Raw genomic sequence first — 16,078 nt, forward strand, 5'->3', positions numbered from 1 at the left:
CACCTAAACGGGATTAGGATGTTTCTATTTGTAGGAGGGCAGGAGATCTTATAATTACCTAGAGTTATGACACATAAAAAGGTCATTTGACTCAAGTGGTCTAAGCCGGGATCAGAGGGCACAGTCGCAGAATAAAGCCGAAATGAGAAGGAATTTCTTCAGCCCAGAGGACAGTGAGTCAGTGGAACTCTTTACCATGGTTGGCAGTGGAATGTCTTACTGATATTTTTGATGGAGATTGATAGGTTCTTGATTGGTAAGGGGGTTACGTGTTTCAGGGTGAAGGAGGGAGAATGGAGTTGAGGTAAAAAAACAAACCATGAGTGAATGATGGAGTAGGCTCAATGGGCTGAATGGCCTAATTTGCTCCTATACCTTGTGGTCTTACGATCACAGTGTTACTACACAAAAACAGGTCATTCAACCCAACTGATCTAAACCAGAGTTCGTGCTCCCTACGGATCTCCCACGTTCCGAAAGTGTGCCGTTAGGATTAGTGATTGGTGAGTTGTGAGCATGCTATGTTGTCGCTGTAAGCATTGTGGCCCTTGTGGGCTGCCTGTAGCACAATGCTTACTAATTTCATTTGGTGCATTCTGCGGTATGTTTCCATAGACATGTGACAAATAAAACTACTCATTCCACTACAGCACTGAAGAAGGTAATTTAACCCCTTTAACTGCACTTCCTGTGCAGTTCTGTCAGTAGCATCTCCGGTGCCTAGTGATTGTTCTTCACTTTATACAATTCCTTTTTGAAAGCCAAAATTAAATCTGCTTCCTCAACACGGAGAATTCCAGATCATAATGACTAACTGTGAAAATACTCCGTTCACACAGTGATTGAAGGTCGAGCAGGGAAGCAGGCTGTTCAGTGGCTGACTCTACATTGATCATCTTGCTCCCATTCTCACCCTCGACCAACAAATCGCCCACTTTCACTTACACACTCCCATCAGCCCCTCCATGGCTCATCTGCATACTTGGGGAAGTTGGCAGCACACAATTAACCCACTGACTGGCTCCGAGCACCTGGAGGAAATCCCGAAGGTAGCAGAGAGAATAGGCTGACTCCACACAGACAGCACCGGATCCGGGCAGCAACACTGGAGCTGTGAAACAGCAGAGCTAATAGCTGTGCCGTTCCAGCATTTTCTAATCTCTCTGAATCTGTTTCTTCCAGTCCTTGACCCCTCAGCTGTTCTCCCCTTGCATCTTACCAAACACAGTCGTGAATCTTCACTTCTCAACTCTCTCAGTTCCAGGGAAACTAACCAAAATTTTCTGGTCTAGTTTAATTACTGAAACCTCTGAACCATCCCTATCAATTTCCCCTCATGTTAATAATAATAAGTACTTTATTGATTCCGAGTGAGAAAATATTTTGTTACAACAAAAACATTTAAAAGCACACTTAGTAATAATAATAAATATAATAATAATATCAACTAATAATAAATATGGCTAAGTAATTCTTTATTCTTCTGCACCTGCCACAAACACTTACCACCTAATTACTTCCTGGTATTGTAGTTCTTTCATTAAAACTGGTTCTGTCTCATTAAAACTTAACACAGAAATGTATAACGTTGATGCCCATTTATCAATTACATGCTATCCTGCTGCTCATTCTAATTGAAGGAATTGCACTCTTTTAGTGCTATAAAAGATACATTTTGAAAGACTGAGATTAGTTTGAGTTTATAGCATTTTAGACTGCAACTATTGGAAAAATCTAGGCTTCCCCCAGGTGTCTTGTCTCGATGCCATTGTCCTCCGTGTAGCATCTGTGGGTTGTGGGAAACGTTGCCACTTGCTCTGGTTGAGTGGTTCTATACTACTCCTTAAAGCAGCACAGTTCAGGTAACTTGTGACAGATGCCATGGAAACTTTTACAGCAGCGTGTTCCATGGTCAACGGACTGTACGATTCACGCCACGGGTATCTTACAAAACAAGGCCGCCTCTATCTTAGTACCTGTGCACTTCAGAAACATCTGAGTGACCTAAAACGAGCCGTAAAATGTCATTGTGGTCATCGAACTGAATTGCTAGAAGCAATTTCAGATGATGAGAGCAGGATGTGTTTATAGAGGGTACACAGTGTCCAGCCCTCTAACTGCCAGGTGTCCAGATTTGCCAATGTCCATTTGGCACAGGGAGAAGTTATACTTGAAGAGAACTGACTTTTCAATGAAACAACAATCTTAAAAACTGCTGAATGATTTTGTATTTTTGCAAAAGCAGTATTACAGATTTAACTGCCCATGTCATAGGTCTGATAAACAAAATAAACTCACACTGTAAATTGCAGGATAAATATGTTGTTTAAACTGAATATTTATTACTTGCAAAATATATCTGTTGTCTGTACAACACAGGGGTAAAGCACAAAATGCTGGAAATAATTATTTGGCACGTTTGCAAAGCAAGAGGCCTAATCTGTACCTTGCTCTTCTGTTTATAAAGATTTTGTTCTTTGGAATATAGAAGTCGTGGTAGCATCTACTAGGATAAAAGAAAGGGTAAGTCAGTCCTGGTTGAATTATGATTCATTACCTCATGGAGTAAATGTCATTGACTTGTAAACTATGCCCAGGATAATTAAATGATAAAAAGGATCACAGGAAATAAAATAATTTATGGCTCTGATGAATGATGTTTCCATGGTCGAGCAGGGGATTTGATTAGGGCACGGGACTGGAAGTCAACTCAATTGTGTTGTGCCCTCTAGACAAAAAGCTGGAAAAGGAGTGATAGTTGAGTGGACAAATGGATCGTTAGAGAGAATGGTGATTGTATTATATACAGAAGATAGTCTGCAGATGCTGGAAATGGGTTGAAACTTTTTGAAAGGAAAGAAAATTACTTAAGAAGACAGCATCAAAAATAGGAGCAGATATAATCCTTAAAGTCTGTTCTGCCAAGATGTCACAGCTGACTTTCTACCTCAGCTCGGCTTTCATATTTAATCCCTAAATCCATCAACATCTTTATCATCTAGACGCTATCGATCTCTGTTTTTAATAAGCTCAATAGGCTTCCACGGCTCTTTATGGTAGAGAGTTACAAGGATTCAGCACCCCCTGACTATGGAAAATCCACCTCATCACTGTACTAACTAGTCTACTCCTTATTCTGAGAATATAACCCATAGTTCCAGACTCCTTCACCAGGGAAAACAGCTGCACTGGATCCTCATTGAGTGAACTTGGTAAATTTCAGTGGGTTCTTCTTCTAAACTTGAAAGAATATATTTTTCGTCTTCATCGTGACTTGGTATGGTATCAGCTCTTCCCATGTCTGCAGAGTTGTGGACAGAGTCCAGTACTTCACAGAAACCAGCCTCTCCTCCATGGATTCTGTCTACATTTCTCATTGTCTCGATAAAACAGCCAGCATATTCCAAAGGCCTCATCCATCTCTGTCGTTCCCTCTTTTCACCCCTCCCAGCATGAAAGCAAGTGCTAGCTGTCTCAGGAATAGCTTCTGTCCTGCTGTTAGAAGCCTATCAAAGGATTCCCTAGTATGATAAGGTGGACTCTTGACTTCACAAACTACTTTGTTATGACTTTGTACCTTATAAGACTATAAGACATAGGAGCAAAACCTAAGCCATTCAGCCCATCGGGTCTACTTTGCCATTCAATCATGGCTAATTTATTATCCCTCTCAACCCCATTCTCCTACCTTCTTCCTGTAAACCTTGACACCCTTATTAAAAAAGAACCTATCAACCTCCATTTTATATATACCCAATGACTTGGCCTCCATAGCCATCTGCGGCAATAAATTCACACTCTAGCTAAAAATATCCCTCCTCATCTTTGCCCTTGCATTCTGAGGCTGGGTCTTCTGGTCCTGGACTTCGATACGTACTATTAAAAACATCCTCTCCATGTCCACTTTGTCTAGGCCTTTCAATGAGATTTCCCTCATTCTTTTAAACACCAATAACTACAGGCGAAGAGCCAACAAATGCTCCCCATATGTTAACTCTTTCGTTCCCAGGATTATTCTCGTGAACATCCTCTGGACTCTCTCCAATTCCAGCACATCCTCTGGGGCCGGAAATTGCTCACAATACTCTAAGAGCCCTTTAAAGCTTCAGCATTACATCCTTGCTTTTATATTCTACTCCCCTCGAAATAAATGCTAATATTGCATTTGCCTTCCTTACTACTGACACAACTAGCAGGCAGGTTAACCTTTAGAGAATCCTGTATTAATTAAGACCCTTTGCAACTCCGACTACACCTTTATTCCTTTTACCAAAGTGCATGACCATACACTTCCCGACACTGTATTCCATTTGCCACTTCTTGCCCATTCTCCCTGAACCCTGACTGTCCTTCTGCCTAACCTTGTGTTGTCCTTGGCAGCTTTAAAACTTCACTGTACTCGGCACATAAACACATTACACATTTGGACCCAATTGCAGACAACTCTTCTCACAATCCCAAAATGCAAGTGTAGAAGGAATAAAGGCAAGCCCCTATCGCCAAAAATACAAATTATTTGAAGCTTCCATGTTAAGTATAGATTCCAGGTTCAGGGCACAGCCACTGGGGCATTCCGATGATAAGATGATGCAATGGGAAGCAGTCACTTCCGAACATAGTTCAGACCTTCACTGAGACCACCTCTGCATGGAAGCTGATGCACTTTGCAAAGACAAATAAATGGAGAGTCTCAAGACACAGAGGAAACAAAAAAAAAAGACAGCAGAAATCCAACCCTTCAATGATACAAAATTGTGCAAGGAAGCTTTGAATTTATCTAAGAGAAAATGAACCCTCTGTGGATATACAACACCGCTGCGCGTGTTCTGCGTCACACGCAGTTGAACGCTGGAAGTTCTGCAGACAGAAATCTTCCAGAACCAAAATGATGCCGAGTCATTCAAACCAAAACCATGCAAGAAAATTGTTCCCGCAAACAATTGTTCCCGCAAAGAACTTTTGTGCAGCCTGTAAAGTCTAGACACTATTGTGAACATAGAACATAGAAATTGACAGTACATTACAGGCCCTTCGGCCCACAATGTTGTGCCGACCATGTAACCTGCTCTACAAACTGCCTAGAATTACCCTACCCCATTGATGTCTGTTATAGAACATAGAGATCTCCAGCTCAAAATCCCAGGAGATCATCAGTTTCTGAGATACTCAAACCACCCTGCCTTGCACCAACAATCACTCCACAGTGAAAGACATTTCTTCTCCATTCTGAACTTTGGTCTGAACAACAAATGAAGCCCTTGTCCATGTCTCATGCACTGAGTTGCTGCCACATGATTTACTAATCAGGTCTTTGCATTATCAAGCAGGTGTATCGGTGTACCTAATAAAGTGGCCACAGAGTCCAAATGAACAATCATGTAGCCCTTACAGAGATATGATTGCAATGTAACCAGCAATGGGAAGTAAATATTCAGGAATGCCTAATGTTCAGAAAACTTGAGCAAAACAGGAAAGGAAGAGGAGGAAGTGCTGATAATAACAAGCAGGATAAAGGCTGTAGAGAATAGAACAGGACTCAGACGATCAAGAAGCAAAGTCTGTTTAAGTGGAGCAAAGAAACTGCGAGGTCAGTAAACATCTCAGTCTCTCTGCTTCTGAGCAGCTTTCATAATGTAAGGTAGAGAATAAATCTAGACCCTACAGTATACACATTTAATGTCTATTACCTTCCATACAATATGATCACATTAGGTCTTTCATTTACATCTATTCTGGGCAAATCAGATTAACAGTAATAATGTGGAGGATGAATTTATTGAGTACTTTAGAGATGGCTTCCTAAACTAATATATTAAGGAATGAACCAGGGTTATATTAGATGTAGAAACCGTGAGAAAGGGTAATCAGTAATCTTTTTGCTAATTGGCCTTTGGAGGTCAGTAATAATTAAATGATAGTTTTACTGAAAGTGATTTAGTTTAATCAAAAATCAAGGTTTTACATCTAAGTTCAGCTGTCCATGAAGTACGAGTTGTACATGATAGAATGGAAAACCGATTAAAAGCCTTAATAGGAGTTGGCAGAGAAAACTCTCAAGAATTAATATGCAGTTTATTGGAAGCACATAAAAGACAGCAGGATGTGTGGTTCATCTGTGATGAAGAGGAGAAGTCAAAGGAAAAGCCTAAAAGAAAGCTGTTCATCTAAGGAATGGGAAAATTTCAGCAAAATTAGACCAAGAAATGGGTAAGAAAGCGGGAAAGTAGAATGTGAAGGATATCTACTGATTAAGGAGAACGCAGTTAGCAAGGATACACTGTATGAAAGGGAACTCATGTTTGACAAACTGATTAGAGTTTTATGTAAATAGCAGTAAAGATAATAACAACCAACAAACATGGCACATTTGCTTTATCTAAAGATCTTTAACAAGATGTCATATGGGGTTAATAAATACCATTGAAGCAGATAGAATTAGCTGGTGTGGATATGTGCTTGTTAGTGGATGGAAAACAGAAAGTGGAAATAAGTGAGATATTTTTGGGTTGGGAGCTGTGAACAGTGAGATACTTAATGTGTGGATGAAATGGTTAATTGTGGTAATTTACAGCGATGGAGCAAGCTGAATGCAGACTGCTGCTTCGTTAGATTTCTTATGCTGATCCTGGTCTTCAGTGGTTTTCCAATGATAACCCAAACTAATGGGCAGCATGCAATATGGTACTACCGGTACAGATATCATCTAATTTATTTTAATACCCTAACTCTAGGAATTCCAAGGAGGTTAGTTCAGTAGGTGTTTAGCAGAGAAGTGGTGCCTGACCTTCACTCAATTGAACTAGATGCAAATTTTGTCTTTGAAGGCCTCCCACTTTCCAAGTACACATTTGCTGGAGAACAGCCTGTCCCAATTCATATTTGGTAGATCATTTCTGATACCATCAAAGTTGGCCTTTCTCCAACTTAGAATCTCGACTCATGGAGCAGACCTATCCTTTTGCATATTCACTTTGAAACTATTGGCATTGTGGTCACTGGATGCAAACCATTCCCCTTCACAAACTTCTGTCACCTGCCCTGTCTCATCCCCTAATAGCAGATCCAGTATCACAAGCTCTCTCATTTGGACTCATTTGTACTGATGAAGGGAACTTTTCTGAACATATTTGACAAACTCTATCCCATCCAGTCCTTTTACAGTATGGGATTCCCAGTCAATACGTGAAAAATTAAAATCAACTACTATAAACAAGAGAAAGTCTGCAGATGCTGGGTATCCAAGTAACATACACACAAAATGCTGGAGGATCTCAGCAGGCCAGACAGTATCTCCGGAAAAAAGTGCAGTCGATGTTTCAGGCTGAGACCCTTCGGCAGGACTGGAGAAAAAAAGCTGAGGAGTAGATATGAAAGGTGGGGGAGGGGAGAGAGAAACGCCAGGCGAAAGTGAAACTTGGAGGGGGAGGGATGAAGCAAAGAGCTAGGAAATTGATTGGTGAAAGAGACTGAAGGCCATGGAAAAAAGCGGTGGGGGGGAGCACCACAGGGAGGCGATGGGCGGGCTAGAGGATAACATAAGAGAGGGACAAGGGGATGGGAAATGTAGAAGAGGGGGAATGTGGGGCATTACTGGAAGGTTGAGAAATTGATGTTCATGCCATCAGGTTAGAGGCTACTCAAACAGAATGTAAGGTGTTGTTCTTCCAACCTAAGTGTGGCCTTATCCCAACAGTGGAGGAGGCCATGGATGGACATATTACAATGGGAATGGGAAGTGGAATTAAAATTGGTGGCCACTGGGAGATCCCATTTGTTCTGATGGACAGAGCGTAGATCTCAGCGAAATGGTCTCCCAATCTGCGTCAGATCTCACCAGGAGCACCGAACACAGCAATGACCCCAACGGACTCACAGGTGAAGTGTTGCCTCACCTGGAAGGACTGTTTGGGGCCCTGAATGGTGATGAAGGAGGAGGTGTAGGGGCAAGTGTAGCACTTGTTCCACTTGCAAGGATAAGTGCCGGGGGGAGATCAGTGGGGAGGGACAAATGGACAAGGGAGTCGTGTAGGGAGCAATCCCTGCAGAAGGCAGAAAATGAGGGGAGGGAGAGATGTGTTTGGTGGTGGGATCCTTTTGGAGGTAGTGGAAGTTTCAGAAAATTATGTGCTGAACATGGAGGCTGGTGGGTGAGGATAAGTGGAACCCTAACCCTGGTAGAATGGCGGGAGGAAGGGCTAAGAGCAGATGTGCATGAAATGGAAGAGATGCTGTTGAGGGTAGCATTGATGGTGGAGGAAGGGAAACCCCTTTTTTTGAAAGAGGAGGACATCTCCTTCATTCTAGAATGAAAAGCCTCATCCTGAGACAAATGCAACAGAGACTCAGAGAAGGGGATGGCATTTTCACAAGTAGCAGGGTGGGACAAAGCATAGTCCAGGTAGTTGTGAGAGTCCGTTGGTTTATAATAGACATCTGTGGATAAGCTATCCCCATAGATAGGGACAGTGAAATCAAGGAAGAGAAGGGAACTTCCTTTATCAACTACTATAACAATATTATGTTTCTTGCATCCATCTGTGATCTCTTTATAAATTTGTTCTTGTAAATCCCTAGCACTGTTGGGTGGTCTGTAATATATAGTATCCTCATTAAAGTGGTTTTACCTTCCTTATTTCTCAGTTCCACTCATAACGCCTCACTGGTCAAGTTCTCCATTCAGACCTGACAGAGTATTGCTGTGACATTTTCCCTGGCAAGAAATATCACCTTCTTCCTTTAATCTCTCGCTCTGTCATGTTCAAAACAACAGAACCCCAGAATATTGAGCTGCCAGTCCGGCCCCTCCTGCAACCAAGTCTCACTAAGGCTACAACATCTTAATTCCAGGAGTTGATCCATATCTTGAGCTCATCCGCCTTTCCTATGATATTTCTCACATTGAAATATACGCAGCTCAGGACACTAGTTACACCATGCTCAACCTCTTGATTCCTGATTTTGTCTGAGGTCTTACAACATCTATCTCCACAATCTGTCCACTACCTGAACACTACTTCACTACTTTTTTCTCTCTTTATGCACTACTTATTTAATTTAACTTAAATATATATATATATATATATATATATAAACACACACTTCTTACTGTAATTCACAGTTTTATGTTTTTGTTTTGCAATGTACTGCTGCGGCATAACAACAAATCACATGACATATGCCAGTGATGTTTAAACCTGATTCTGATTCTGATGCATGGAAGGGAGGGATATGGGTGTCTATGGTCCAAGTCTAGTCTCATTGACCTACACAGAATAAGAATAGTTCAGCACAGATTATTTCAGCTGAAAGGTCAGTTTCTGTGCTGTACTGCTCTCTATAACCATGACTCGACAAAGATTCTTCTGGCCTTTATGAAGACATTTCACAAACCTCTCTATTCAGATGGAATATGAGCAAGCTAACAAGTCGGCTGATGGAGAATAAATCATTAATGAAAAAGGTACAATTCTTCCACAGTTCAATGTGAGTACATGCAGTGGACCTCATGGGGATGTTTGGGCGAATGGGGATCTGCTGAAGTTTGACAGTAACATTTTGCTTGCTGGCTACTGAGATGCGTAGCAGCCCCACTTTGATGCCTTCCATGCCAGTTCTGTGGGTGTGTATGAGAGGCTTCTGTTTGAAGGTTCTGAAGTCGAGTCCCTTGCTCACAGGTCAAAACATCACGAAGAGTCTCTGCCCGAAATGTTGTCTGTTCATGTCCCTCCATAAATGCTGCCTGACCTGCTGAGTTCCTTCGGCACTTTGTGTGTGTTGCTCAAGAATTACAGTATCTTCAGAATCTCTTGTGCCTTCATTTACACATGGCCATACTGCGCGAGAGCACCTGCGATTCTGTAGAACTTCCTTAGCCCAATGCTGGATTGTCATACTGGAAACAGTGATCAAATCTCCTGAACAGCAACCGCCTCTCTCAGACGTGAGAGTGCTTTGATCCCTAGCGGACACATTTTACTTCCATCTTCCTCTATTTTACTCGCTAAAGCCAAGGCTAAGAACTCATAGTCTAGGGGAATTTAGATGAATAATTGACTTTGTGGCTGTGAATAGGACTCGTTGCAGTACCATGTCACTCAGGTGCCTTTGATATTGAGTCTGTGTGTGGGGCCAAGAACGGTACTTGAAGGCACTGGTTGTACTTGTAGATCGATTGCGACATCAGAGTCACCTGCGCAGTGGAAGAGTCCAGTTCTTCTAAAGGTTAATTGGTATTCTCATTGCAATATGAAGAAAGTGCAATTTAGGTATTTTTAAGATAATTAACAGAGCATGAAAAGAGATTCTGGAACAATCTGCTCATGCACAGACTATATATAAGACCCATGCCGGAACTTGACACACTGGGCATCCGATCCTTCTTTTCTCCTTTGGTACTTTCATTTTAACTTGCACCCTTTATAACTTTTTCCTTACCTACAGAAATTGGGAGTGGCTTAGGAACAAACATCTAATGGAAAATATCCTGAAGGAGCTGGTATGAACCATATTATTTTAATCATGCATGTGTACATTGGGTGTTATTATTGACAATCTGTTTTGTGGTTGGAAGATGGTGTTGTTTCTTCAGCAATACTTTGATTCATGAAAATGAAGTTGCAGGGCAAAACACTGGGACAATTCTGCCAAGTAATGCTTCTTCTGGGACTCCAGAGGTCCTCATCCAAGGGCAGGATCCCCAGGAGGGTTGCTTTGCAAGCAGAGGGGTAACACAGACTCACAGACTAAGCCCTTCAAGTCAAGTCAAGTCAAGTCACTTTTATGCACTGCACTAAAAGATAAAGCTTTCACCTTCTTCTTAACTTCTTGTCACGTTTGACTTGCTCAGGAAAGTACATGGGTACAGAAAATCTTGGTCTCTACTGGTAATAGGCACAGACCTTCAAACACTGTCAACCATTTACCCCTAGGGAGAGCTTGAGACTATTTAACAGCAGAAGCACAACCAGGAAACCTTCTTGGTATGAAGCTTAAATAGAATTATAGTTAGCTACTTTCCATTTTCTGAATACTATTTTCTTAAATCTTTATTTTTAACATACAAGATTTTTTGGAATAAAAATGGTCTTATTACAAGTTAACAGTGCAGGGAGTTGAACGTTAACTAGCTGTTGACCAGTATATTTCAGTGCAGAGAGTTTGTAATGAAGAAATTATCAGCATGTGAACTCGAATATTTCAATTTTCTGATTGTAAGCCCTTTTCTGACTTTCTTTTGATTTTATATTTTTGGATTTTGCATTTTTTTTTGTTGTTAACTATGTCAGAGGAGATCAGGGAGACTAGCTATATTGCAATAGGATACATGCAGTTCAAGAAATTGCTTATACATTGTGTTGGGGGAAAATTCCTTTGGAACAATGCAAGAGAGGTGAATAGAATGAAGCAGAGAGCATGCAGGATGGAGCTGACAACAAATAAAGAGAAGGAGAGTGCTGGGAGAACAGAGAGGAACGTAGACAAAAAGGAGATGCAGGGAGGAACACAGTTGTTGGAAGTGTAGGAACAGGAACAAAGAACAAATGATACAATGGGCTACTTGTCAAGCAAGTGGGTCTATCTCTATTAATGTACAGACATTTTGAAGGGTAGGTTTTCAAAAGGAAAAGTGCGCTGAGTAATGAAAATGAAAAAGAAACATACAAAAATTGTCCAAAGACTGAGGAACTTAGAGTCAATGAAGAGAAAAATAAAACGTAATAAAAAGATATATATAACAGAATAAAAGCATATGATTCTAATGGTGAGAGATTAGGATGTCTTAATGTATGATTTCCCAAAGACTAGTTAGCAAACAGGAAAGCTAACAGAACACAATTGCTTATTGTACTAACTTACTACCTGTTATGCCACTGGTGTTTAGGGCAGAAACAAAGGTCCTCCATCTCTGGGGGTGTTCAGGGTTTCTCTCATTGTGTCAGTAGCTTCATCTCAGTTTTCACTACTGTCAATCATGCAAACCCCGGGTGGAGACTCAGGAATACTGTCACACTCAGTTGTAGAAGGATTCTTCATTGTTTCTGTACCGATTTTGTTTTACCAGTCAAGGTTGTAGCCCTGATCTGAACCCCCAAACCTGGAGGACCAGTGGACCACTCTTAGTCTGTCTCTAGCGTTTAACCTGCTTGGCATGGGTGACCCTACCAACAGCCAAAGCATAAAGTCCTGACATAGCTCTCCAGATCATTAAGGCAATCAAGCCTCCAAACTATCACAAGGCTGTGGTCCCCTTGTAGGAGTTGCTTATTTTTTATTGAATTTTCAAATAGGTTACAGAAAGAAAAAAAAATTATTAACCCATCCCCCCTCCCCTTAACTCCTCCCCCCTAAAAAAGAAGAAAAAAGAAAGAAAGAATGCCTGGATATCGGAAGATCCCCACATGCTCCATGGAGTTCATAATAGCTTTAATATGTATATTTATTTCTTTCCCCAGATAACCAATAATTTTATCTTTGGAGCACCTATACATTTAATCCTATTTTTTGTAAATAAGGGTGCCAAATTTTCAGAAATATTTCATATTTATCTCTTAAATTTTAAGTAATTTTTTCAAGTGGAATGCAGCTAAAAATTTCATTCTTCCAACGATCTATCCTTAAGTATGAAGCCGATTTCCAAGTAAATGCAAAAGCCTTTTTGGCTACTGCCAATGCAATTTTTATGAATTCTTTCTGATATTTATTCAATTTGGATTTCAATTTTATCCCTTCAATATCGCCTAGTAAAAATAATGTTGGATTATGTGGAAGTTGTATTCCAATAATTTGTTCCAGTAAAACTCTTAGATTTGTCCAAAAAGGATGAATTTTAAAACAAGACCAAGTAGAATGTAAAAAAGTACCAATTTCTTGATTACATCGAAAACATTGATCAGATAAATTTGAGTTTAATGTATTTATTTTTTGTGGTGTAATTGATGTAAAAAGTTATATTGTATTAATCTTAGTCGAACATTTATTGTATTTGTCATACTGTCAAGGCATAATCTTGACCAACTTGTTTCATCAATTTTAATTTTCAAATCAGTTTCCCATTTTTGTCTTGACTTATGAATTCCTTGTTTAATTGCCTGTTTTTGAATCAAATTATACATACCAGAAATAATTTTTTTAATTTTTCCTTTATGAATTAAAGTTTCTATTTCATTAGGTTTTGGCAATAACATTGTTTGACCCAGTTTATCTCTTAAATAAGCCCTTAATTGGAAATAACAGAAAAGAGTGTTATTTGATATTTTATATTTATTCTTTAATTGGTCAAATGACATTAATATACCTCCTTCAGGGAGTTGCTTATTGTGGGAGGGATCATTACAAAGATAAAGAGGTTATTCTTCTGTTATATAGGTTTTGAGGAGACCACCTTCTCAACTTTGTGTAAGGCATTGATCTCACAACTTAAGGAAGAAAGGAAGCAGTTCAGAAATTTACTAGTCTAATTCATGTAATGGACAGGAATCTAATGAGGCATGGTTGGATGGGCAGAGCTTGTATCCTCTGGATTTCAGTGGAGAGAGAAGTGAATTAGATATTGAGTAGTTTTGACAGGATGAATATAGAGAGGATGCTTTCTTTTGTGGGAGAATCTAGAACTTGGGGTGGGGAAAACTTATTTTAAAAAGGGGTTGCCAATCTCAGAGAGATGAGCAGAAATACTTTTCTCACAGCTTTGTCAATGTTTGAAATCCTCTTCCTTGAAGAGACAGAGTTCTGGATTTTTTAAAGTTGGAGGGATCAGCAGCTTGGTAACCATGGGAGAGAAAGGCATCAGTGGGTAGGTATAAATGTGTAGTTGAGATTCAGATCAGATTAGCTATGAATTTATTAAATGGTGGGGAAAGATTGGGGGCTGAATGATTGAATTTCAAAGTGTATTGTGTGAATGTCAATAAAGTACTTATGAATTTTCAGTGAACAGAGTGGAAGTAGAGTGTGGTGGCAAAATTACATAAACTACAGGGAAGAAAATTATATTGAGATGCAAGAGAGTGTCATCAAAACTATTAAATCATTTTGTACAAAGTCAAATACTGGAAATACTCAGCAGGTTAGTGGAAAGGAAAAGAGTTTTAGTGTTACTTACCAATAACCACTCATCAGCTCTAGATAACAAATAAGCAAAAATAAATCAAAGCTGTAATTAAAAAAAATATAATAAGCAATATTCATTTCTACTGGAAAAGTAGTCCTATCCTGTGGCTTTTTCACATAGACTCGAATGTGGGCATGCAACTTCATACAGATAGCTTCGATTCTTCAGAGATGTTTCGGAGGGTTATAGAGAAGAGTTAAATTGGAACATGGGAGGACTTAGTTGGAAAGCTTTTAACAATAGGCTGGCGACTAAATGTATGACTGATTCATCCTTGGGGTTTCCAATACAGAGAGGCTGACTTCGCACTCTTTGCTTATTTATAATATTACTGCTAGCAGCTTGTACAAATTCATTGTTTCATTAGTTACACACTTCTGCAATGGACTCAAAACTATAGTTGGTTATCAGCACTTGTTATTTGTTAGAAGTGGCTGGACCCGGGCTTAATCGTGTTTTTTTCCTCCAAAGCTGTCTCTGGTGAGTCAACAGCCTTCCACCAGTCATACTGCAGCCATTGCAATCATGTTACATAGGACACTCGAGCAGGAAGATACCTGTGAAAGGCATTCACAAAGATCAGTAGCTGACCTGTCATCAGAAGGTGCTAACTTTGTGTTGCCTTTTATTTTTGCATTATGGCCAACTAGTCACTGTGATCAGAAAGTGAGGCAAGGAAGTTGCCCGTATGGCGAATTGTGGTTGAATTTATTGGCATTGTTATTGGAATTGTAGTTTGTAGATCATCTGATCAAAAGTTACCTCTCGCTCTGGTTCCTGCTGCATCTCCCCCTTCTGCTCCTGCACCTCATCTACCCTCTACAAATCTGCTAGCTGGTGGTAAGACCTGTTGACAGAGTTTTCCCACAGTCCATGAACAACAGTTATAAAGAACTGTGTTTGCAGAAATGTGTTCTCAACATGCCAGGACTCTGTTCATTTCACTGTCTCTTTTCTGATTATGGAGCTTACAGTGGATACTGAGGTGATGGGAAACCAGAACTATTCAGCACATCGTAGAAACCAGCCTTCCTTCTACACTTCCCATTGCTTCAGCAAAGCAGCCAGCATAATCAAAGGTCCTGTCTATCCTGGACTTTCTCCCTTCTCCTGCCTCACAATGGGTAGAAGATACCACCAGCATCAACGGCAGTTTCTCTCTCTCTCTCTCTCTCTCTCTCTCTCTCTCTCTCTCTCTCTCTCTCTCTCTCTCTCTCTCTCTCTCTCTCTCTCTCCCCTCCCCCCCCCCCCCCCCCGTCTATCTATAGTCTTTATAAATCTACGGACTCTCACAGCTACCTTTACTATACCTCTTCCCACCCTGTCACTTGTAAAAATGCTACTCCCTTTTTTTATTCCTCCACTTCCACCCTTTCTGTTCTCAGGATGAAACTTTCCATTGCAAGACATCTGAGATATCCCCCTTCTTCAAAGAATGGAGTTTTCCTTTCTCTACCATTGATACTGTCCTCAACTGCATCTCCTCCATTTCCTGGACTGCACTGTCATCCCATCTTCCCACTGCCAGAATGGGTATAGAGTTCCTCTTGTCCTTAACTACCACTCCATGAGCCTTCATATCCAGCACGTCATTCTCTGCAACTGCTGCTGCCTTCAGCGGGATCCTACCACCAAGCACATCTTTCCCTCTCCTCCATTCTCAGCCTGCCAGAGGGATCGCTTTCTCCATTCGTCCCTTCCTACTCATCTCCCCCTTCTCCTTGCAAGCGGAAGTGTTACACCTGTGGCTTCACCTCCTCCCTCGCCACCATTCAGGGCCCCAAACTGCCCTTCTTGGAGAGGCAACATTTCACCTGCAAGTCTGTCTGGATCACCTACCGTATCTGGTGAGACCCGGAGCATTGTTGAGCACCTTTGCTTTGTCTGCATCAGGCAGAATTTCCCAGTGGCTGTCTATTTTAATTCCACTCCCTATCCCCATTTGACGTGTCAGTCTGTGGCCTCCTT

At 40.7% G+C, this 16,078-nt stretch overlaps 1 protein-coding gene across 5 annotated transcripts in view; it reads left to right on the top strand.

Annotated features, from left to right (window-relative positions):
• The first annotated feature begins 6,076 nt into the window (after positions 1 to 6,076).
• LOC132404264 (solute carrier family 2, facilitated glucose transporter member 11-like) overlaps positions 6,077 to 16,078 on the top strand; it is a 76,255-nt gene continuing 66,253 nt past the window's right edge. For 3 of the 5 annotated variants that reach the window (XM_059988406.1, XM_059988403.1, XM_059988407.1), the window contains exon 1: positions 10,353 to 10,495. In XM_059988406.1, coding sequence (XP_059844389.1) covers positions 10,472 to 10,495 — 24 coding nt within the window. In that variant the 5' untranslated portion in view covers positions 10,353 to 10,471. Of the gene's footprint in view, positions 6,208 to 10,352; positions 10,496 to 16,078 lie in introns of those variants that run through there. The other 2 variants (XM_059988404.1, XM_059988405.1) reach the window with 2 other exon arrangements.

This window comes from Hypanus sabinus, chromosome 13, assembly GCF_030144855.1.
Source record: "Hypanus sabinus isolate sHypSab1 chromosome 13, sHypSab1.hap1, whole genome shotgun sequence".
Taxonomy (NCBI): Eukaryota; Metazoa; Chordata; class Chondrichthyes; order Myliobatiformes; family Dasyatidae; genus Hypanus; species Hypanus sabinus.